The sequence below is a fragment of the Culex quinquefasciatus genome, chromosome 3 (assembly GCF_015732765.1).
Source record: "Culex quinquefasciatus strain JHB chromosome 3, VPISU_Cqui_1.0_pri_paternal, whole genome shotgun sequence".
Classification (NCBI taxonomy): domain Eukaryota; kingdom Metazoa; phylum Arthropoda; class Insecta; order Diptera; family Culicidae; genus Culex; species Culex quinquefasciatus.
The window spans coordinates 114915787-114940790 of record NC_051863.1 but is presented as its reverse complement, the minus strand read 5'-3'; the positions used below and the strand labels follow the sequence as shown (position 1 = coordinate 114940790).

At 41.3% G+C, this 25004-nt stretch overlaps 1 protein-coding gene across 15 annotated transcripts in view; it reads left to right on the top strand.

Annotated features, from left to right (window-relative positions):
- The window catches only part of LOC6040986, a 106007-nt gene extending 81997 nt beyond the window's left edge, over positions 1 to 24010 (top strand). For all 15 annotated transcript variants that reach the window (XM_038262495.1, XM_038262492.1, XM_038262491.1 and 12 more), the window contains 4 exons: positions 17218 to 17548; positions 17606 to 21023; positions 21094 to 21334; positions 22389 to 24010. In XM_038262495.1, the coding sequence (XP_038118423.1) occupies positions 17218 to 17548; positions 17606 to 21023; positions 21094 to 21334; positions 22389 to 22581 (4183 nt within the window). In that variant the 3' untranslated portion in view covers positions 22582 to 24010. The remainder of the gene's footprint in view (positions 1 to 17217; positions 17549 to 17605; positions 21024 to 21093; positions 21335 to 22388) is intronic.
- Positions 24011 to 25004: the final 994 nt, after the last annotated feature.

Below are 25004 nucleotides of genomic sequence, written 5' to 3'. Positions count from 1 at the left end.
TTCATGAAAATACACCGCGGTTAACCAAAATCAAATTAACAATACAACTAAGGACTTTTTAAGTCTAAAGTATTTAATATAAATGGTTGTTTTTTGGACTTGCCACAACCAAAAGCAAGGTTTCAACAAAATAACAAATAAAATAGGAAATATAATTTTTGAACCCACCGCGTGCAGCCCAGTACAGAGGTTTAGAAGTCTAAGCTCTCGCTCTTCGGATCGGGTCGGGCGGCGTTCAAAGTCAGCAGCGGTTAGTGTATGATGATGTAATATTATATTTTGTTTGATTTATGCTTGATGGAAGCCGTGAAGGATGGCCTGTGAGCTTTTGCATGGGCTGAGTGGGGGAGAGGCTGAGAAGAACGCTATCATGGATATGGGTTTTGGGAGGTAGATGATCCGTGAAATAAAGTTCAATGTTTTATCATGTACCGTGTGCTGGGCTTGTAAAGAACATTTTTGGTCCACATTCAGGGTTTTATAGCGTTGGGAAGTTATAAAATTTCAAAATACAGAAAAATGTATTTAATTAAAAATATTTTTCTATAACAGTAACTTAAATAGTTCCTCTAATCGTGAAAGTATTCCGCCCGAAAAGAATTTAATATAAATTTCTAACAAAATAAATTAAAACACTCCCTCGGGGTGGGTTTAGGAGCACAACGGTCCCATCAGGTATCGGATATAGGAGAACGAATGAAGACGACCCGGGCGCGGCCCAGTCAATGTCAACAGTCTCTATCAAAATTTAATCAACGTCGAACGAAAGTAGCTACTGCTGGATAGAAGCTCTGCGAGGAAGGCACTTGTCAATACACAATGTTCTGACTCTACAACGGGGTGAACCTTTTTCGCTGCTCTGACTTCCAGGAAAGTCGAGCTTTCAAGCGCCTTTTCTTTATTCTTCTTGCTTCTGGGAGGGAGGGAAATGGGAAAACAACATCCAAGGATCGTTAACCCCAAGTGAACGGTGAAATTTTCACAGAGTGATGCTTAATTTTCTCCAAACTCCAAACTGCTTTTTTGGCTGGTGCAGCGTGGGTTTTGGAAGGGGATTTTGTTGAGATTGGGTGTTTTTCTCCAAATTTTAAACCCTTTTGAGAGGGAGCTTAATGCTACGCCGTGACAAACAGTGATTCGAAATTAGATAGAAACGAATAGAAATGCAAAACCAAATCTGAAAATCTGACAACCCTGTCACAAGTTATGATCACTTGAGCGATAATTTTTTTGTCGATAATTTTCTGAGGAAATTTCTTAAAAATTCTCGAAAAATGTCAATTGAGGATGATGCCTGATTGCTAATTGAGCAATTCTCTCAGATGTCGATCGTTTGATTTTTATTGTATTTTTTTAATCCGGCTGAAACTTTTTTGGGGCCTTCAATATGCCCAAAGAAGTCATTTTGCATCATTTGTTTGTCCATATAATTTTCCATACAAATTTGGCAGCTGTCCATACCAAAATGATGTATGAAAATTCAAAAATCTGTATCTTTTGAAGGAATTTTTTGATTGATTTGGTGTCTTCGGCAAAGTTGTAGGTATGGATATGGCCTACACTGAAAAAAATGATAAAGGGTAAAAAATTTATGGTGATTTTTAATTTTACTTTTTGTCACTAAAACTTGATGTGTGTGTGTGTGTGTGTGTGTGTGTGTGCAACCAACCAAACGGGACCACGCGGTCGCTTCTTACAAATTGAGTTGTTTCCATGTATTTTTAGATCTTCATTCTATACATACAAATAACTCGCATAGGCATTTGGAAGGTGTTAGCTCTGCCGAGCTTTGGTGACCCATTTCTACGCTGGCTAGCCGAGCGCGAGGTCCCTCAGCTTTTATCGACAAGCCCCGCCCTGAAGAACGTTTGCACCAATCGGGTTCAAACGTTATTTAGAACTTCCGAACCCTTGTCAAATGGACAAGGACCCAGCGCGTATATAGTTTGATAGTAACAGTATTCCTAATTCCAGGCGTTGTTCACCAAGCCGTGATGGCCTTGTGGTTAGCATTTTTGCTTACCAATCCAAAGGACGGGGGTTCGAACCCCGACTCGGGCGACTTTGATTTTTCGTTCATGTTCAGTGTTTCAAGATTAATATTTCCTATACTTTCCCGTTGGGAGCAGATGGGAATCGAACCCAGGACCATTCGCTTAGAAAGCGAACACCGTAACCAGTCAGCCACGGCCGCTCCTTTTTTGTCACTAAAATTTGATTTGCAAAAAACACCATTTTTTTTGTGATATGTTTTAGAGGACATCAAATGCCAACTTTTCAGATATTTCCAGAATGGGCAAAACATCTTTGACCGAGTTATGAATTTTTGAATCAATCAGGGTTGCGAATGAGCGAGCGAGCCAGGAGCCGTGCTCGTTCGTTCATGAGCATGAGGACTTAACAGGTAGCTCGTGCTCGCTCATGCTCATCGCATGCGCTCGCGCTCAATGAGCGCTCATCAGTAAAGTAGGTAGATTTGTAGTATTGTTGATGAATTTGGCACAGGTCAATTCGATTGCCACTTTTAGCTTAGCTTAGCTTGGTTGACCGTACTCTAGCCGAGCATAAAGCTCGCAATAGCTAGGTTGGCGCCGATAAGGAAAATAAATGCGTCAGGAATGTGCCGAATGACACATCACCATTCATTTGTCCTTTTGGTCGACTCCTCACGATCAACGGGGGGAGGTGGGGAGGGATTTGATGATTGGATATCCTATAGAGATGCCTAAGAACTTAGACGACCTCCAAGATATCCGGATTTGGAAGGGGAAAGTGTTTGATGGGATACTTCACCGACGAATGAAGTAGTGGGCGTTGGTAAATAATGAGAAAATTGAAATGCAATAATATAATAAGGAAGAAATTAGAACGCTCTCACCAAATTCATTTCTGGGATCATCCAACCAGCTCCCAACTCCGATGTAAATCTCTTTCGTAGGCCACGTAGCCTCCCCCAGTTCGGTCAGCAGTTGACGCTGTTGACGCCATCCACATCCGGCATCCGCAAACCACCGACGTCGTCCAAGAAAATATCAGCAGAAGCACTTTCAAAACTTGGTCCTTTCCCTTCCACTTCCATGGAATCTCCTGCGATAACGGATGTAGAATCCAGCTGGTCCACCGCAGTAACGACTGCCGCCGTCACCGTCGAACTGGTTTCCAGCTTCCGCAGGCGTTTGGCCCTGATTTTTCCAGAATGAGCTCCTTCTCAGATTGTTCCGCTTATGAAACTTTCACTACTGACGCCATTTTTATTCCATAGCTTTTCTAACAATTTCTTCTTATGAATTTGAAAAAAAAATATTTATATTCCATAAACATGAATTTTTTAAAAAAACGAGACAGCTCGAAAAATGAACGCGCCTGCACGCCCCGACTACTACGATCCCAGGCCAATTCGATTGCCACTTTTGAAGATAATTTCATCGCGAAAAAGGGACATGAATTCATCTGTGGAGTCGGAGTCGGAGTCGGAGCCGGAGTCGGTGGAGTCGGGTCTTTTTGGGGACCTGGAGTCGGAGTCGTCAAAACTCGAACAGATGGAGTCGGAGTCGGAGCCGGAGTCGGCTAAATTTTAAGAGCTGGAGTCGGAGTCGGAGTCGGAGCCGAAGATTTCTGATAACCCGGAGTCGGAGTCGGAGCCGGAGTCATCTTAAATTCACCAAAAAATATGATTTTTAAATGTTCTGTATTTCCTATAGAACAGCTTAATTTAAAAAAATAATTTATATTTTTAATTGATTTATCAGATGCCATTATGTTTTTGAAGCCTTTTATTGTGATTGAAAAGCTCTAATTGTGTTATTACATTATAATCACACCCAAAAGAAAAATAAATCTCAAAATCTGCAACAGTGGATTGCTACAGAAAATGTCACATTTTACAACATTTTTTGCAGCAAGCCCGTAGATTATTTTTGCCCGCGTGTAAACATTTCAGATTTTAGGTAAACTATTTTGATATCGTTGCAAATTATCGTTGAACAAATCTCAAGAATTCAGTACAAAAATAAACTAATAAAAAATGTATAGAACAAAATATAGGATTTTAATTTATTTTTCAAACATTAAAAAAAAAACAAAATCTATATATTATTAACTGGTATGAATTTTCTCATACTGTATGTCCCACGCCAATATGACGGAAGGTGATAATCATTACATGTCATTGTACCTTAAAAAAATGAAATATTTGTGACCTAGAAAATATTTTACTTGTGGATATATGTTTTTTATTATATTTTAAGTTTTTTCATATATTTTGATGGAGGCGCAAGATCATTCATAAAGCTTCGTTTGAGGTTTCACGAAGTATCGTGAGCCTCCTTTTTGAAGTATATAAAATTTTAAAATTAAAATAAATTAAAAATTTCCAGGGTCAAATATTTTCCATGTCACAGATATTTGAAAAGGAAATCTTAAGAGTCCTTTCCACGAAGAAATTGTTTAGATACATTGATTTGCAATAATAAGCTCCTTTAGCCAAGGCGTGATGTCCATGTACGTCTTAAAAAAAAAAAAACAAAAAAAAATGTTTCGATTAAAATTGTCATTTAAAAAACAATGTGCCTGTCACTGTGCTTCTTACAAATGTCAGTCTGAAAGTGAGCAAATTGAATTTTATTGTTCAAAAGATCATTAAGGCCAGGTTTCTTTTAGTTATTCATTCAATAATAACAATTTAATATTTAAATTTATTAGCTTTGAAAAAAATATTTTCAAATTTGAGGTTAAGCAAATAAATCCAAATTTACTTACAAAACTGTTCTTCTCAAAATGTCTCTAAAACTGAAGATATTTTTGGATTTCTGTTTCCATAACGTATAAAATTTGTAACCAAGAAACTTTTTTTCCTTTTATTTACTTTACTTTACTTTTACTTAACTTATTTTTCTTGAGAAAAACATGACGCTTAGAGAGTATTTAAATAATCCTATTTATCAATATATTAAAAATAATTAACTAATAATAGTTAACTAACTTTTGAAACATTCAAAAATATGTGGAGTTGGAGTCGGAGTTGGAGCCAACCATTTGTTGAAAGCTGGAGTCGGAGTCGGAGTCGGAGTCGGCTAAAGTTGGTAGACCGGAGTCGGAGTCGGAGTCGGAGCCAACCATTTGTTGAAAGCCGGAGCCGGAGTCGGAGTCGGAGTCGGCTAATCTGAGAAAGCCGGAGTCGGAGTTGGAGTCGGAGTCGTTTGAAATATGACCCGACTCCGCAGCCCTGCTATTAAGTACCTTTTTTATTGTAATATCAAATATTTATAAAACTCATTCGCAACAGTAATACAATGTCTAATCTCAACCTCTCCTCATCAAACTTCATCGCCCTTGATCAGCGCCCAAGTTCACTTCCACGCCGGCATATCGAGCTTATGTAAATTCCAATCTTATTAATTTCAATTTGCAAATCCGTTCTCGACCTCCTCCACTGCATGAGGGGCCCCAATGCGCTTGCGTCGTTCGGTGCCAAAATTTACCCGCTGATAAAGTTAACTCCACGATTCTGCCACACGGTACTTTGAGTAAAATGGGATTATTTTTTGTCATTTGCCACCGGCGGCAAACCCCATCAGGGCCAGACTACGAGAACCAAAATCGACTTCATTAGTGTCGCGCTCACGCGGGCTGTTTATGTGTCTGGGGTTGCGGGTCCTGGCGATGGCACTTCTCCGGCGGCGGCGATGATGACGCGCTCGCCGGTGACGCTATACCTGAGCCTGAACCTGGTTGAACTGTTCGGAGGGGTGGGAGTAAGAGAAGGGATGTCGTCATCATCACATCCCTGGTATTGCAGAAAAGTTTGTGTTCATAGGAAAAAACGATCAGCATTTGTTAAAGGCACAAATTTCAATTAAAAAAAAAATTATCCACGTAATTTGTGGTAGGCCCCTTATATCTAAGCAATAAAATGTTTAACCCTTTTAAATTATTAAGCATGGTTGATGATAGGAGTGTATGCTACAAGTTTTAAAACCAAATACATTTAGAACGAATTGTACATTTATACCAGATTTGCCAAGTTGAATAAATACGAAAAGTTCTGAAAATATCGTGTTTGCCAAAGATATTTAAACTTTTGGTGCTATTCAAAAAAAGAATAACAATTTTGTAAAATATGCTTCACACTGTTGAGTGAATTCATTTTTTGCTCTAAGTACTCATCTCCAACACGTGTCGGAATAAGGAACGGTGAGGCAAGGTGGGTGGACTCTGGTGAAAAAGTCACTTACCACTCTAGTTTGATTATCATCGACACGTTCGTTATCATCAATAGCACCGACACGATGACGACGACAAAGCTGATTCTATATTTACCTGAGCATGACACTCTAGGCAGCTCTAGGTCGGTGTGTGGTGGGCGTGGGAACGGACCATCCGCAACACTTGGATTCTAGCGCTCACTTCCGCACGACGTTACATAACTTCCCACAGGTCGTAAACCTTCCCTGACAAACAGTTTGTTTGGGTATTGCTGCAGTCGTTCCGAAATCCGAACTCATCTGACTTCATTGCCAATAAAATAATAAAAAAAAAGAAAAAGACAACACCATTCCATCCGAAATCGTCGTCGTCTCTTCCTTCGTTCCCGTTTTTTTCTGGTCCCGTTTCTTGACCTAAATACGTCGGACACGGCAATCTTTCGGCACCAATAATTTTTATAAACCCAACTCCGCTGGGACCTCCCGGCCATGACTGTTGATCGGCTTTGATGGCCGGCCTTTTCGTCCCTTGGCTTTGCGCGTCGTTACGCCCAATTTATGCCCGTTACGAGTGGCCGTGGCGGGTTGGCTCTGCGTCAACGTGCGTACTATCGAGTAGTAGTACATTGGGGATAACACGTGTGATCCAGGGGGCAGTGTGGGTTCAAATGGGTTGCCAAATAGCTCTTCAACTCCATGGAATCTGCTTTTTCAGCGTTTAAGAAAAAAAATGAGTTTTGAGAGACAATATTATAAATTCTAAACATTCTTCAGAGTGAACAAATCTCTTCGATATATTCATCAAAGTCGGTGCCTAAACACGAATATGCTTATGATTTTTTTTTTTTTTTTTTGAAAAAACCAAAAATTGTCAAGTGAATCAAAATGTCAAAAATCAAATAGGATTGATTTTACGGGTTGAATCCCAATGAAATAGATGATAAAATATCATGAAATCATACCAAAGTCTTGTGCATGTGCTTGAAGTTCTTGAAGCTTCTGAAAAATAAAAAAGATGTAAAAATAAGTGTTATTAAAATGAAACTGGATTAAAATTCACCAAAATTCAATAATCTGTTGATTGACTAGTTTTTTCAAAATAATTGGTTATCCCGACTTTTAGTCGGGTTAGTGGGTATATCAAAAACTTTGAAAATTAGCTTTAATATTTTTGGGTTTCAAGTCATTTTAGCGCAAAATTAATTATTTTGTCTAAATTGGTCAAAATTTTCCAATCGTTTCAGAGAAATTTGATAAAACACTTTAAATACCAAAATAAGTCCAAAATGTGGTGTCCAACCATTGACAAAATCTGCAATTTTGAAATATAAAAACAATACCTTGAATTGGTATGATACCAAATTTGGGTCTTGCATAATCCTTAAGACAAATTTTGAAGGGTCCAGGAATACCAACATTTGGTATTGATATCAGATAAAGGTATTATTACACATTTCCCTTGTTATTTACCCATGCTCGGGGAACTCGCTCGATAACTCACTTACTCCCTCATTCATACACTCACAAGAAGCAAACCAAAATGTCAGTTCACTGCTAGCATGTGACTGCAAGTCTACTGTGTCTATTCAACCACTGTCGCCTGATTCGTGACGGTCGGCTGCTGGTAGAGGGTGACGAGCGGGAATTCCCGGGAAAAATTTCCCGGGAAATCTGCCATTTTTGGACCTCTGGATTCCTGGGAAATTTGGTCGAGACTCTCGGGAAATTTTATACTTACAAATATCGAACCAAAATCAATTATTTAATCAGAAAAATTCAAAATGGTTAAGAACATTGGATGTTCAATGCTCGATTTTCAAAATGGAATAAACCAATGCTTCTCTAATCTTCTTATTCTAAAAGTGTAAATTTTAACTTTTAAAAATTCCAATAACTATAATTGAGAGTAACCAAAAATGTCGACCCCAAAATTTACCTTGTAACATTCTTAGCAGTTACACACCAGGAATGAAATATTCATTATTTTTAAGAAGGAAAACCTTTTCAAGATAAGTCTTGTTTTTTTTTATTCTAAGTAAGTCAATTTCGCTGTATCGAGGTAATTTTCTTTTTTGATGTCAATAAGTAATTTTGTGTTTTGCATATTAAATTATATTTTGGGAATAACAATCAGGCATTCTTTGTAAAGTTAGTGTCTGCTAATTTTGAACATTTACAGTTGATCTTAAGAAGGAAAAAATCAACTTAAAGTTTTTACTTTGTGTCGTTATTTATCATATTGCAAAAATACGATATTGCATAAATGGAAAATTATATATTAGTTATTTTTCACTATCAAAAAATCTAATAATAAGTTCAACAACAAGTTTGTGCAACTTTTGAAAAATCACTCAGTGCGAATGAAGATTCGTAAACATTTTAAACTGCAATTTTGAGTCCCAAAAAGGCCCTAGGAACGATTTTTTATTTGTAGATTGAGATAAAAAATCAAAATGAAGAATTAGTTCCTCAAAACAATGAGGTTTCTTAGTTTTACATTTCATTGGATTAGTATGAATTAATTGTATCTGAATTCATTAAAAAGAAACGTTTTTTACCTTTCTTTTTAAGTTATTGATACTATTGGCTAGTTACAAAAATTCCCGGGTCCCGGGAATTCCCGGGAAATGGCAAAACTCAACTCTCGATTCCCGGGAAATTGAAAATCTCGAGAGTCGTCACCCTCTAGCTGCTGGAGAATGAGAGACGTGAAAAAAATTGCTACACTCACTCAATTCGTTTCATATGACTGACTCGTAAAATCCTCTTTAAACACTATTTTGACTATTTTCAAACAATTGAATGATGGTAGACTGTGCAAAACACTTAAAACAACCATAACTTATATTCAAAATAACATTTCCAAGCATAAATACGAACATTTTGTGTAAAAACTTGTTTCTTTATGTGTGTGCATTAGGGTGCCCAGAAAAATTGACCCCCTGCTCCACAAGCGGAAAACGGTTTTTTGGGTTATTTTAAGCATCTGTGTAAATTTTGAGCGAATTTGGTTGCGATTAACCCATTGATACCCGAGCCTAAAGTTGGTGAAAAAACAGTTTTTCATACAAAAATGACTTTTTTAAATCGCTAATAACTTTTCAGGATCGAGTTTTACAGCTTTGGTATGTTCTACAAAGTTGTAGAGCATTAAATTTTCAATGGGAATCTCACATTTGGGAATAATTTGATGGAATTAGCGCAATCTGCAGACCAAACCGTAAGATAATTGGGTTTTCCATATATTTTTTCGATTTTTCCCATACAAACTTCACCTTCGAGTATCAATGGGTAAATGTTGACCGATTTTGCTCATATTTGGCCCAGAGTCCTAAAATTGCTCAAGGAACAATATTCGGCTTGTGGAGCGAGGTTTTGAGGAAAAGTCCCATATTCTGGGCACCCTAGTGTGCATGCAACGTCGAATGAGCGTTGGTCGACTACTGCCTCGTATGCAGCTGCTCAATGAGCTAGGGCACTCACGACTGCATCGGGTTTGTTTATGTCACGGTTTTGCGGTTCAGTGAATGGATCTCAAAAATTCGTGTCAGAGTCGCCGATTTTCGCGTCATGACCCCTGACATTTTCAGCTCTGCTCACTCACACCAACCTACCCAGTGAGTAGTTGAACTCACTCACATTTGTTCGCTCGCTTACTTACTTCACTTATTCACTCACTCTCTCACTCACTCATTTAGTCACTCACTCACTCATTTAGTCACTCACTCACTCATTTAGTCACTCACTCACTCACTAACTCACTCGCTCATTTACATACTCACTCACTCATTCTTTTACTCACTCACTCAGATCTACTAATTCACTCATATCTTCTCACCCAACCAGATCTACCCACTCACTCACACCAACCCACTCACTCACATTTGATCACTCACTCACTTACTCTCAAATTCTCTGACTTTTGTGATAATATTGCATAAGTTTCAAAACTCATAAGGGCAATGCAAAATTTATTTCGAGTTTTGGTTTCCCCGTCCAACATTTCGAGAAAAATCTAGCTTTCATTTAAAAAACATGTAAAATCGATTGTAAGCTGTTTAAAATACATTGTGTAATGTAAATTTTTGATTTTTTTTAAATCTTTTTACAACATTGGAATTTTGGGTACCACGGATCTGAAAAGTACGTGAAACCGCAGAATTTTATTTTTGCATAAATTTATTTTGATATTTTGCAAACTAGTGTCAGTAGCACAACTGTAATTATATATAATTCATGTTGTGATACTTTAGGCTTAGGCTAATATAAATTTTATCTAAGGTTTTGTCACCCCCCTTCGAAGTCGACCCGAAAAATCTGGAAACAAAAAACTTTTTTTTTCAAAAAACTACAATTTTTTAATGGAATTTTAAGTGCAATCAACTGAAATCAATTTAAAATACATGCGTTTGAAATCATTTTTAGCATGTTTAGGTTTATTCAAAAAATGTTTTTAATTTTATTGAATTTTTGATTTACAAAACGCAAAAAGTTTTTTTTCGCAAAAAAAATATATTTCGTAAAATCATACATTTTTTAAAAATTAATGATTGCATATCAACTGTGCGGGTGTACTTTGCATTTTACAATTGTTTAATCATTGAAAAGTTGAAATGCTGGCCTGTTATTTCGGCCAGAGTCAAGGGACAAAAACTTTGAAAAATATTTGCATCGGCCCTATAGATTTAAAAAATTAGGATTGAAATTTTGAAAAAAAAACAATCTGATAGAACTATTGTTTTCCTTATCGACAATAACTCATTTAATGAAACTCCTTTAAAGGAAGTTAATCAAACAGAATCATCTCAAACTTAGAAAGCTTTGACTTTTACGAAACATTTTATTTTTATTATAATTCTCGTAACAATCTCGTAATATGGGTACCAAACAAATAAAAAATTTAAATAGTTTTTCACTACATTAGATTTTCAATTCTAAGAGACTCAAATTTTCGAAAAAATTAGTTTTTTTAATAAACAAACTTACACAAAATAACCATACTTTTTTAAAATAATGAATTTTATAATTAGTAAACAACGCAAAATGTTGTACAGTCCAGACTCGATTATCCGAAGCCATGATTATCCGAAGTTCGATTATCCGAAGGCTTGTATGGGACTTCGGATAATCGAATCACGCACATTTTTTTTTCTTTTTCTTGTTTTAAACGTCAAATTCGAGTTCTGCGACCCCATTTTAGTCAAATTTGAATAGTTGATTGCTTATTAAATAATAAAATGCATTTTATCAATATTTCGTCACCGCCATATTGGCCGCCATCTTGGATTAAAAAAATGTAAATAACTTTAGCGTAGTTTAGGGGTCACACTCAAGCTCGACAATCAAAAATAAGATAGCGAAAAAAAAAATCGGGATTCGATTATCCGAAGTGAAATTTTTCCGAGACCTTCGGATAATCGAGTCTGGACTGTATAAATTTTCAGTACAAAAGTGTAAAAAAACTCACATTTTCACCAAATACTGTTTATTTTCATTATTCGCAATATGGGTGTCAAACGACTCCACATTAGAATTTTCAGTGTAAAATACTCAAATTTTCACAAAATAGCGTACTTTTTAAAATACTCTAAATTTCATAATTTGCAAAATGGGTATCGAACGACTCCAAATTTTGTATAGATTTACACAACATTAGAGTTTTCAATGTAAAATTTAAAATACTCAAATTATTCCAAAATACAGTTTTTTTTTTTTTCAAAATACTGGGCTGGGCAGACCGAACCTCTCTGGAACCAGAAATAATAAGATCTGTAATCCACTTTACCCAGACCACCCCGCTGAAACCAAATATTCCCAACAGGGGGATGACTTCTTCTTCCTGCGGATGCGACGATGATCCGTTGGTCATGATGGTGGCATTAGTGGACCTAGCAAAAGTGAGCTATTTTTAGACGCTCTCCCGAAAAAGAGCGTGTGTGAATTTTATGGCGATTAGATAACCCAAATATACTGGCAATAACGATTAGGTCCCCCCCCCCCCCATAATCTGCATCCATCCAGGCTCGGTGGTTCCGATCAAAGATTCAATCTCAATTGGGGGGGGGGGAGAAAGAGGGTTCATGATCCATTCCCTGATATGGTTTGCTATTTTTGGGGGAAGATAATGAGTTCACCGAATGATGGTTTGTTTATATTTAGCGGGAAAAGTTTTGCCTCACATTCTGGTGGGGTGGTAAATTAATTCTAATTGATGCTACAGGTTCCACAAAGTGTGATAATTATCATGAAATGAGATTGTTTTGTACATAAATTTAATCGAAGATTCGAATTTTTTTGCTCTCTTTTTTCACTCATGAAATTTTATGTCCTAAAAAACCATTTAAAATTTATCAAACGGCAAGGAAAAGCATTATGCATTATGTACAAAGCTGGTAAGGTCTGCCCCCAAAAAGCACATAAATTCTCTCTGCATCCTAGTTTTTGGCCTCTAGGTCAAGATTTATTCGTTGTTGTCCTTCCTTCCTTCGGTTGCACAATGCTAGTCGCTCTGCTTATCCTGTCTGTGTATCAAACTATGTGTGCCGTCCTCTGTTCACGTGCTTTTGCTTTCTACCGCTAACTCTACGTCGTTCAGCATCCACGTGTTCGGCACGAGTCACGTTCTGAGAAAATAAGCGGAATGGAACGCTGTTTCCTGTTTCGTTAGGGAAAAATATAGTCTGATAATTGATTCTACGTGTTCATAAAACTATACTTCTGTTGGGTCTTCTCTCCGCTTGATGGGTGTGTCTCTGTTGTGTGACTATCGTCCATGTTCGTTCAGCTTTCATCAGAGCACACACTCACAGTTGAAATCAAAAAAGTACGGCGAAATATGAGAGCTTTTTTCCAAACTTAACATTGTACTCCTAACCTCAAATTTAAATTAAATAAAAAGCTAACTTAATCCACTTATGAGGTTGGTGCCTTCCTCACTCTATACCAACAATGTGTGATTCGATGGGTTTGGACATAAATTTAATCTAGTTTTTCTTAAAATCCGCAATAATTTTTTTCAATTTCAATTCGGTTTTATTTGTGAATAATCAATTTACAATGAGTTCATTTAGGTACACAAGAGAGTTTTGGTGTTTCTTTCAGCTGTGATTTACATCGTAATTCAATCGAAAAATTATTACTTATAACTATGGAATAGACAAGAGTAAGAAAAAGTTTTCAAAAAACTTACAGAAAGTGCAATGGGAAAAGGATAGATAGAGAGAAAGCTTAAAACTAGATCACAGACAAAAATAATATCAATTATAGATGTGCTTGATCATCAGCTCCCCGAGGGCCAGAAATTGCTCCGCCTTGTTACGGCAGCTCCGAAACCACGTCATCATCTCCCCGCGAGAGCAAAGAACTCCGGCAGGGTAAAGAGATCTTCCCGGTGACTCCTTGCTGGGCCGCATCGCCGCTACCGGCAGCGACCACGCTGGCAAACGAACGCCCCCATCCAGGAGGGATCGCTGGGATGACGGCTGGAACCGTACGCTGCCCAACTGCAGGAACGGCTGCGCTCGTACTTCGCTGAGGAGAGTGGGACGCTGCTGCTTTCTTCTTCCTCTTTTCCTGCTCCTCGAGGTAAGTCTTGCGCGCGACGCATCCGCGGTAGTTACCGGTATGGTTGCCTTCACAATTCGCGCACTTTACGCGCGGCTTAGTTTGTTCTGCGTTTTCCCCCAAGTCCACCTTTCGTGGCAGTGCGCACGCCTCCGAGAGTTGTGACTCACCGCACTTCACGCAGCGGGGCCGGAGGTTGCAGTTCCGCGAGCCGTGGCCGAATTTCTGGCAACGGTGGCATTGCGCTACGTCTGTCGGATTCTTGGTGTAAAACCGCCAGTTTACCCAAAAACCGTCCAGTGACTTAGTCCGCCGCAGATCTTGGATCTTGACGGTGCCGCGGTCGAAGTACAACAGGTACAGGGTGTGTGTACCTGTGACTGTTGTCTTTCGCGAGAGCACTTTTATCTCCCGTGGCTTTATTCCGGCGTTCGAGAGGTGTCGCTTCAGGTCGGCGATCGGACGGTCTTGGTAACCCTGCAAGACGACCTTAACAGGGGGCTTCTCTGGGTCGTATGTGTAGAAGTTGAAGTTGCTACGCTTCAGTTCTTCAAGCACCAGGTCGAAATCTTTTCTGTTCAGTGTAATCACTTGCACTGCCGACTTACCGATTTTCAGACAATATCTGAGGCCTTCCAGCAACTCGTCAACATCGTCCGCCAACGTGTCCAAAACAAAAATTGGAGGTGGTCTTCGTTCCGTTGGAGAATTGTTCTTTTTTGACGTCGGCACTTTTTTCCGTGCACGACCATCATCATCGTCGTCGTCGTCGGTAGTGCTGCTACCGTCGGTGTTGTTGTTTTCTTCGTCGTCGCTCAGCATCTGGAACTCGTTCCTGATGGGGATGTTGGCGGATGTTGATGTGCCACTGGTCGTGGCACCGGAAGTACCGGAACGGGTTCGCACTGGTGATCTCGGAACATACCCGGGATGTAGTAACTTTTTGTCGATTCCATCTGCGCTCACGCTCCCCTGCGCGATGGCGGCCGACACGGCGTTGGTTTGTTTACCTTTTTGCACACGGCCGGTAGACGAACTTCGCGGGTTTTCGAGGCCGCACTCGAACTGCCACGGCCACGACCGGCCTTTGGCATGCTGCAGGAGCAAACTCGCGGCTAATCACGGTAAACTACGGCGAAAAAAATCGAAAAAACGATGGAGCACTGAGCACTTGACTGCTGCTTGCTCTCGTGCGTACACGGAGGTGAATCCGCAATAATAAAGTACTCAAATATCACATAAGTGGAAATAATTCGAGACAGGGTCGCCAGATCTTCAATGTTTTGGACTCGTTGAAAAGGTTTTTTGATTACCTTACCAACGATGTATTGCATGATGGCATTTGAGTCGATTTCTGGCCACTTGTCTATCATACGGATAAATATAAAAAACACATTTTTAAACATAACTTCAAAATAGAAGCATAAAAATTGATTCACCCAATGCTGGGAACACTCATTGAGAATTTTGGTCACATACACACAGACATTTGTTCAGGTCTCGATTCTGAGTCGATAGGTATACATGAAGGTGGATCTACGAGCTTTCTGTGAAAAGTTCATTTTTAGAGCAGGATTATAGCCTTACGTCAGCGAGGAAGGCAAAAGAAAACATTTACTTTTTTTTCCTGAACCTACATCCCATGTTGGAATGAAAATTCGAGGAGCCGAAAACATTTTCATTTTCCATGATTTGGTATGGAGAAGTTTTTTTCTTAGTTACAGCATGGAAGCGTTCATAATTTTGACTAAAGGACGTAAAACTTGAACAATTGAAAAAACTTGTTTTAGACAAAATCACAAACAAAGCAAAATTTATGCAGGCTGACGTTTCTGCAAACAAACCAAGCTGGCAAACAGCCATAAAGTGTGTGTTTGCTTGGTTGTCATAGTTTAATACCTCCTTAAGTGATTTAAAAGAAACACGGTGAAAAAAGTGTTCCAGAAATCATGAAGTTCGAGTCATGAACTTGTGAATAACTTGACAGCCTAACAACCTAACAGCCTGCTGCTTTTTTTGCATATGGGAAATATATGCGAACATGGGCAAATTATGTGATATATCAGTAGGGTAGAGTAGTCATCAATGAGACACGGGGAACAATGATAAAATGGCTCTCACAAGTCGTAGTTTCAACCAATCAGGCTCATATTTGGGGGAAAGGTGTGTCTACTTGATACACGTCTGCCATAATAGTGGCTTTGGTTATGGACGCTCCGTTGCAAAGTTATTCATAAATGTTTGATTCTGGAGTGTAAAAGTAAATTATGGACAAAAATTACATTTTCGCTCATAGGCTGCCAATAACACAAAAAACTAATTTTTCTTCAGATTTCTTTCGACTATTCATAGGGAATGAGTTGGGCTACAATGTCCTTTCATCAGTGTTGACCAAAATTAAGAATATACCCAGAATCCAGGGCTGTCTCATTGTTCCCCACTCTTTTCAGTCCATGGGTAACAATGAGACACTTTGATTTTTCTTCATTAAACTTTTCAAAATCTTTGGAAATCTTTCAAAACATGAATTTAAAGTGATTTTTGGCATATTTATTGAGTTTAAACTTCATTTAACCAAAAATATAAAGTTATTTGGTATGAATATATGGATTTTACAACATTTAGATACTTTTTAGTATAACTTTTGTTAATTAAAGTTTCAAGTTGGCAAAATTGCTTTAAAATGTTCAAGCCAAGTCACCTGCAATGATACAATACAAAAACATGATGTTTAGCTCGAAAAGTTTTGATTTTTATAGAGTGTCTCATTGTTCCCCACCTGTCTCATTGTTCCTGCCAAGTGCGTCTACAATGAGACAGTTGAATACCTCTGGCTGTAGACATCAGATCGATCTCATATTTTGATCAATGCTAGAACACTTTAATTGAAAGAAAATGTAACAAAAAGCTCATTAAAAAATGCAGATGATAAAAATACAAAAATCATTGAAAGTTGAAAACCAAAAATGTCTCATTGATGACTACGCTACCCTATACTTTTAAAGATTTTATGAGTTTCTTTCATGGCAAAAACAACAGTTTGAAATCCAGGGACCGTCACAAATCGTTTACCGTCATTCGAGTGACAATGGGTTTGAAGGATGAGGTTGAGTCATACAAATTTCAGCATTTTTGCATGACCCAATCTCACCCCAGACCCATTGTATCCCCTAATGACAGTATGTAAGAAGTGTATCGTTTTTTTTTTATTTACACAGATCATTTATTTTTACCGTACTTATCGGGATTCTATGGCATGTGAAAAGACCGCACCATGTAATGAAACGCGTTTCACGTTTCCTCAACATCTTTCCTACAACTTGCTCGATTGGAAGAACAATATTATCTTTTTCTATCGGGCCGGATTATTTTCTCTTCAAACTCTGAAGCCCAATCAAACGAATGGTCCAATAAAGGCTTAATTATTTCCCTCACTCCTTTCTCTCCGCAGTGCTCCCAAATCGACCAAACCGTGGATCGGCGGCTCCAAGCTCAACTGCCGCGGGGGCAACTCGCCCGGCCCGCTGGAGGCCATCTTTTTCGGGCCCCAGGTTGGCGGGGCGGCCAAGTGCAGCGGCGGTTCCGCGGGTCGCCTCATGCACGCCCGCAACGTCCACCGGGATATCTGTGCCTTGCTGCTGGGTGCGCTGGAGTCGCTGCGGCTGGCGCTGCAGGAGTTTTGCACCGTGCTGCCCCACCAGTGGGCTGCCCTGACCGGGTCGACCCCGCTCTCCAACTTGGACACCGAGCAAAGACTGAAGAAGTTGTCCGATTCGGCCAAGGTGGGTTCGTTTGAAGGTTTGAGGTTTTTTTCTTGTTCTAACTCTGTTTGATTGTAGCTAATGGACACCGAGGATGACCTGGCGGCGCGGGCCAACTCGGACATCGCTCAGCTGTGCGCCGAATGTATCCTGTACTGGAGACGGGTCCTATCGGCGGCGAATCAACCCACGGTGCACAGCTTGCTGGCGAAGAAGCATCACACGTTGCGGGTGAGACGCTTTGCGGAAGGTTTCTTCGTGATCGAGAACCCACGGCACGCGGCCAGTGGCTGTTACGACTCAAACTACCAGAACTACGTGTCGATCTGCGAAATGGCACGTAGGTCGCGGTATCTCTCGTCGTTACCACCGCTGCCGGTGCACTGTACACCGTTAGACGGAGACGCGAACTCACTGCCGTTGATCTTTGAAGATCGATACACGGACGGGAACGAATACGGAAAACGAAGATCGGGTAGCGAACCTCACCTCAACGGTCACAACGGAACGCTTGGAAAGGTGAAAATCCACCATCAACCGACGAACAAGATAGCTCCGATCCTCAACGCGAAAGAGTGTTCGTGTGGAATCTCGTCCTGTTATATTGATCCGATGCCAAAGATGTGCAACAACTACATGGGACTGATGACGACACGATACGCCCTCGGAGGAGACATCTTGCAAGCCAGCTTGTCGATCACTCCGGCCGCAGCCGCTTCCCAAAACGGTCTTTGCGCGAAAACCTTGTCCCGCCACTCGGTCACGACGCTGGTCGATCCAGGATGTCAGTGGGATCAGTTCAAGGCAGTTTATAATCCTGGTACAACAGTAACTGGTGGCACCCTTCCAACTCGGCACAGCAAGTCATTGGATCAGCTCGAAATCCAGAACAACACTTCCTCGTTGCCCCGCCAGCACGTGCACAATGTCAATTACAATTACAACAACAACAACCAGAAGCAAATCATTTACCACCAGCCGGGAAACGCGATCATTCAAACCATTCCGGCAAAGCCAAAGAAGAACCCAGTTCAAGCGGAAGATCTGTTGAAGAACATCAACGAGTTCAGAGAGAAATACAAAAATCCGGGAGATCCACGCAAGACTACCAACTCCAACAGTTCTAACAGCACCAGTATCTACGAGATGAAGGACGGAACCTGTCAGCTGGTTAAGGATCACCATCCCAACAAGGTTCAAACTCTGAACCGGATGCCAAAACAGGTCAACGGATATGCCGTCCCAAGGACCGACTACAATCACGAGCTAAAGCAGTCACGCAACATGGACACCAATAGCCAGCAAACCCCAAAACCAAACACGACCTGCTACTACAACTCACTCCCCAAGAACGCCGGCATGGGACTTTCGATACCACCGAGAAACTCCTATCCTCCGATCCGTAGTAAAAAACAGCAATCAACCGGATCCCTCAACACGACAAAGCCAGACTCCAACACGATTCCCCGCAGCAACTCGTCCCAGATGTTGCGAATCCAGAACGGAACCCCAAACGCAACCAACAGCAACACGCTGCCACACCGGCCGGTCGAGTTTGCCCGGATTCGCGTAACCGACTTCAAGCAGATCGTACAGAACCAGCAGCAGCAGCAACGGCGCAACAGCAAGGGAACCAACGGAACCAACGAATCCAGCAGTACGGAGAGTGGTGCGGAAAACACACCCAAGACGCAGCAACGAAACAGCAAACAGCGCCGACTTCTCTCCTCAGCCAGCGTACCGTTCAAGCTGGAAAACCTCGAGCTTGAACAAGCCAGCGGTCCTCCCGGGTTCAGCGAAAGCCTTCCGAACCTCGCTCCTCCACCGGCCTTTAGCAATTCGCCACTTCCACCGATGCGGCTTCGACGAAGACACTCCAGCAGTGAGTCGACCTCGTCGCTGAGTGAACAGTCCGGCTGGGTATCGAGCAGACGGAGTAGCGGTCCCTCCAGTCCCGATACGTTGATGAACGACCGCCGGGTTGTGAACGGAGCTCAGCTGCGGAAGAAACTGTTGAAGCTGCTGAACGAACAACCCCGTTTGCTGGACCGCAAAGGCAGCAATCAATCGAATATGAGCGAATTCCTGGTTCGGAGCAACCAGAGCTCGATGAAGTCCAGGTCCAACACGGATAATATCAAGAGTTCTGTTCAGATTGAAAACTGGAACAACTTGGAAAAGGAGTGGACGGAACCGCGGTCGATACAAAAAGGTTCCGATCACAAAAAGGGTTCGCAACACTTTACAACGATAGCCCGTCCTCAGAAGCGTAACACCAAAAAGGAAAAGTCAAAATCGGACTTTGACCTAGCGACCATTTCGGACTACGTCTTTGATGACCTTCGTCTGCTTCCTCCGCAGCAATTCCGAGATGCACCACCACCTCCGGACGAGTTCCGGGATCCTCCTTCATTCATTGAAATTACTCCGAAGGAAGTTCCGATCACGGCGGAACCGCCACTGCCTCAACAACCCCAACCAACCCTAGCCCCAATGATCCCGCAGCAAAAACCAATCCCAGCAATGGTCATCAAACAGCAACAGCAAATCATTCATCCATCATCCCAGCAGTACCAGGTTCTTCCCGTACACCAGCAGATAATCCAGCAGCCCCAATACAGCAAACCCATCCTCAAGCAGCACATTGTCAAAAAGTACGAAGTACGCGCCATCGACAACCCCCTCTACCACATCTACGAAGTGGTCAAAACTCCTCGTCCCGTTTTAAAATCCCAAAGTTCCAGCGAACTGGCCGCCATTGCCAAGTGCGCCGAAACCCTGAACAATCCAAACGCAACCAACAACGTGACCCTGAATCACAACGGAACCTCGCACCACGCACCTCAACCAACCCAGCAAAACCATCCGATCCCGCCGGAACGCAAGTCCTCGGTCCGGGATATGGAACGTCTCGTCGCCCAACGGGACAAGCGCGAGGAGGACGAAACCAAGAAGCGGATCGATCCACCCATGCAGCTGCTCGAGTTTGAGAAGTGCCGCGAGGAGTTCCGCAAGCAGATCAACTACTCCGGTTCGATCTACTCGGACTTCCAGAAGCTCGCTTCCGAAATGCCCTACTTTCACATCAGCGATGAGTTCCGAGCGTTCTCGACCGCCGGATTGCACTTGGTGATCTGCGTTCACGGACTGGACGGCAATTCGGCCGATTTGAGGCTGGTGCGAACGTACCTCGAGCTTGGCTTACCAGGCGCTCATCTGGAGTTCCTCATGTCCGAACGCAACCAGGGCGACACCTTTTCCGACTTTGAAACCATGACCGATCGGCTGGTGGCGGAAGTTCTGTACCACATCGAGACGTACCAGCTGAACCCCACGCGAATCTCGTTCGTAGCGCACTCGCTGGGCACCATCATCGTACGATCGGCGCTGGCACGACCCCAGATGCGACCACTTCTGACAAGACTGCACACCTTCCTATCGCTGTCGGGACCCCACCTCGGAACGCTCTACAACTCCAGCGGGCTGGTCAACATGGGTAAGTGCCAACAACCACGCTTAAAATCAAACCCGTAACTCATACACCCTTCCTATCTTCTACCCACCAGGAATGTGGTTCATGCAAAAGTGGAAAAAGAGCGGCTCGCTGCTGCAGCTGTGCCTGCGGGATGCGCCCGACCTGCGGCAGAGTTTCCTCTTTCGGCTGAGCCAGCGCAGCACGCTGCACCACTTCAAGAACGTGCTGCTGTGCGGGTCCTCGCAGGATCGCTACGTGCCGCCGCACTCGGCCCGGCTCGAGCTGTGCAAGGCGGCCGTCCGGGATCAGTCGAATCTGGGCGTGGTGTACCGGTGAGTTTCGAATGAAGGCCGTTTTTGAGACTTGGAGCTGGAAGTTTGGGCAAAGGGGTTAGAAGCGAATCCGAAGACCATCTTGAATGACCTGGAGTCCCCTCGGACATTTGACATTTGACATTTTGACAGAATTGGTCACAATCTGGAGTGTTCAGTGCCCTCAAAGATGTTCCGTTGAAGGGACATTTACCGACCCATCCGAGTTTTTGGCAATATTGTCATCAAACTGCATGTTTTTCGAAAATGGTCATGGAAATTGACAATTCTACAGAATTGGCCACAACTTAGAGAGTCCTGTGCCCTCAGGGAAGTTTCGTTGGGAAGTAGAGTCGCAACCAGGACTTCTTGAGACACGACGTTCCGGACGCAGCACCATCGCTGCCGATCATTAACCTCCCAACCACTCACTGACCTCATGTCCGCTTCAAATGTTCACTCTCAACTGTCCACAGCGTAAACATGAACACGCGCCTCTTTTCATTCGCTGTCAAATCAAAGTACACGCTTCAGTAAGGAATAGTCTGTTTCGGATTATTATTACCCGGTCAATATAGAGATCCTAAATAGGGAGACTGGTCTAAGCTTGCTAAATCGATCTGGCAACGTATGTTTTGAGCTTGGCAACACTGATAAGTTTTGCTGGGCGTAAAGGCAAATGCTCGTTTGGATACGTCAAACTCGCGACTGTTTTGGTACGTCAAATTCACTTCGTCCTGTCTCCCTATTTAGGATTTCTAGGTCAATATAGTTATATTGTTTACATTATTTTGAAGGCCGAAGACCCTACAAGGGGGACATTTATCGACATTTCCGAGCTTTTGGCAAAATCTATGGATATTAAACTTCTTAGTTTTTGAAACTGGGTATGAAAATTGACATTTTAACACAATTGGCCACAACCTGAAGTGACCAGTACCCTCAAGAATGTTCCGTTTGGGGGACATTGATACAAGTTTGGTTAACACTGCTATCAAATTTAATGCTTATTGAAACCGGTGTCCCCAGGTTTGATCCGATGGAAGTAATCAACATATCTCCTCTTTCCTTTCAGTGAGATGGTCCACAACATAATCGCCCCGATGCTGGCCCGGCCCGACCTCACCCTGGCCCGTTTTGACGTGCACCACGCGCTCCCCCACACGGCCAACGCCCTCATCGGCCGGGCCGCCCACATTGCCGTGCTGGACTCGGAGCTGTTCATCGAAAAGTTCATGCTGGTGGCGGGCCTCAAGTACTTTAGCTAGCTGGTTGATCCAAAGATGATCCACGTGCGAGCAACCTTTGTCCTTTACTGAGGTGATTTAAATGTAAACCCACAACGTTGAGTAGTAGAGATTGAACACATTTTTACTCAATGCCAATTCGGAAATGACTGATACAGAGCCTAAGTTACAACTGGTTTGCAAACTCTTTCTCTTTAATGATAACAAAAAAAAAACTACCAAAAAAAGTAATCAATCGGTACAGGGTCATGAAAAACTTCAAAAATTCTATCGTATATGTGTTGATTGTTATGTGTTATGAAACCGGAGGAGAATGTTGGACTTGTTCTCGAAACAATACAAACAAAAAGAAACAAATCTTCACTGCCGGATGTTGATTCAATCGTTATTAGGAAAAGTTAGTTTTTTTATTTGTCAAATCTCTCTCTATCTCGGTAATTTTATACTATCGCTTTTACTCGGTTATTTTGTACAACTTTCATAGTCTGTCTCTGTGTTAGTGCGTAAACAAAAAATAATCAAATATATTTTATGAATGAGACTGATTTAATCTTAACCACAAAAATAAAGTGAAAGATAAAAAGAACAAAAACCAAATCGTAGCTGTGTAACAATGAAGTAATATTACCAAAACCAAAAAAAAAAGAAAAAGAAAATCTTTCAGTAATTTAATCAAACCAAACATTGGGAATCAATATACGGAGACAGAGTACGAGTAGTGCGAAGGAGCAAAACGGAAAAAAAACATTTTACGACCGTAGCTAGTGTAGAAATTTTAAGTGCAAGTACAGGGATCGAAAGCATTAAACTAAATTGCGCTGGTGTGGGATTCTATAGCAGCGAGACGAGGCAAAAAAAGAGGGAGTAAAAGCACACTGACCAACAACCAACTAAAAAAAAAAGGAAAATCTGTAGAATTCTCACTCTTCAACTCATCATCGATACTCTCGTGCAGAGGTGCACACTTTTAGGATCCCTCGCTATACACAACTTCCTAAGAATTCAACAACTTTCTTTACTAGAAAACACACAGGCACTATAATCAAACAGAATGGTTGAAACTGATGGTCATAGGTTGGTTTAACTCGCGCTCGATGGAATTGTTCAATGTAGATTTGCAAAATTTGGGATTCCCTCATACTACCAATTTCTCCGTCTTTTAGATGACACTTTCCTTTACTTTTGTTCACCTGTAACTATGCCAATACCAATTTTATTCAAATGTTGTGTCAAAGACACATAAAAATAAAAAAATCGGTTGTTTACCAAAAAAAATACATTTGATATATGTTTTGTTAGGCATTTTAAATAGTACCGAATTTCAAAATGCCGGGACCCGTGGTGTAGGGGTAAGCGTGGTTGCCCCTCACCCAGTCGGCCTGAGTTTGATCCCAGAAGGTCGCGGTGGCATTTTTCGAGACGAGATTTGTCTAATCACGCCTTCCGTCGGACGGGAAGTAAATGTTGGCCCCGGACTAACCTAAAAAAGGTTAGGTCGTCAGCTCAGTCCAGGTGCAAGAGTCGTCTTCCTGGGTCCTGCCTCGGTGGAGTCACTGGTAGGCAGTTGGACTAACAATCCAAAGGTCATCAGTTCGAATCCCGGGGTGGATGGAAGCTAAGGTGTAAAAAGAGGTTTGCCTCAACAATCAAGCCTTCGGACACTTAGTTTCGAGTAGGAATCTCGCAATCGAGAACGCCAAGGCAATGCTGTAGAGCGAATAATTTGATTTTTAGAATATCAAAAACAGAACCAATTTAATATTTTTGAGACAAGGCGGGAATGTTCAAGGTAAACACCTCCTTTCCACTCGCTACAAAACTAATTAATTTATTCAATTAGTTATACATAAATAACGCCAAATTTTTCCGCTGAAATTCAGTTAAGTTTTACTGAATTTGCATCAACTGAAATTTCAGTAAAGATTCAGTAATTTAGATTTTTGTTTTGTGAATTCACAATTAACTGACATTTGCCACTTTGACAGATAGTCTTCTGAAATTTCATTTAAATGGTTGCCAAAACAACTAAAATTTCAGCAAAAGGATCGTCAAATTATTTTGATGAAAATTCAGTAATTTTCTTGTGTCAGTTTGACAGATAATTTCTGAAGTTTTTTTTTTTTTTTTGAAAAGGTTCAATAACCCAAATTTCCAGTTTTTGCTTTTTGGGTGTTTTAAATACCCCTGACTCAAGGCGGTTTCAAAAACACCCAAAAGCAAAAACTGAAATTTGGTTTATTGGATCTTTTCAAAAAAACTCCTGAGTTGGTTTTCTAATGCTAATGCTCTTATTTAATCACATTTTTGACAAAAATACTTTATATTTCTGTATAAGCCCGAGAAACTAAAACATCTTTTGTCCCTATTTTGGGGGATATTGCAAGGGATATTGCTTCTAGCATACGACCTTCTTTGTGCATATTTTCGGCGTGCGCGTTCTCTCC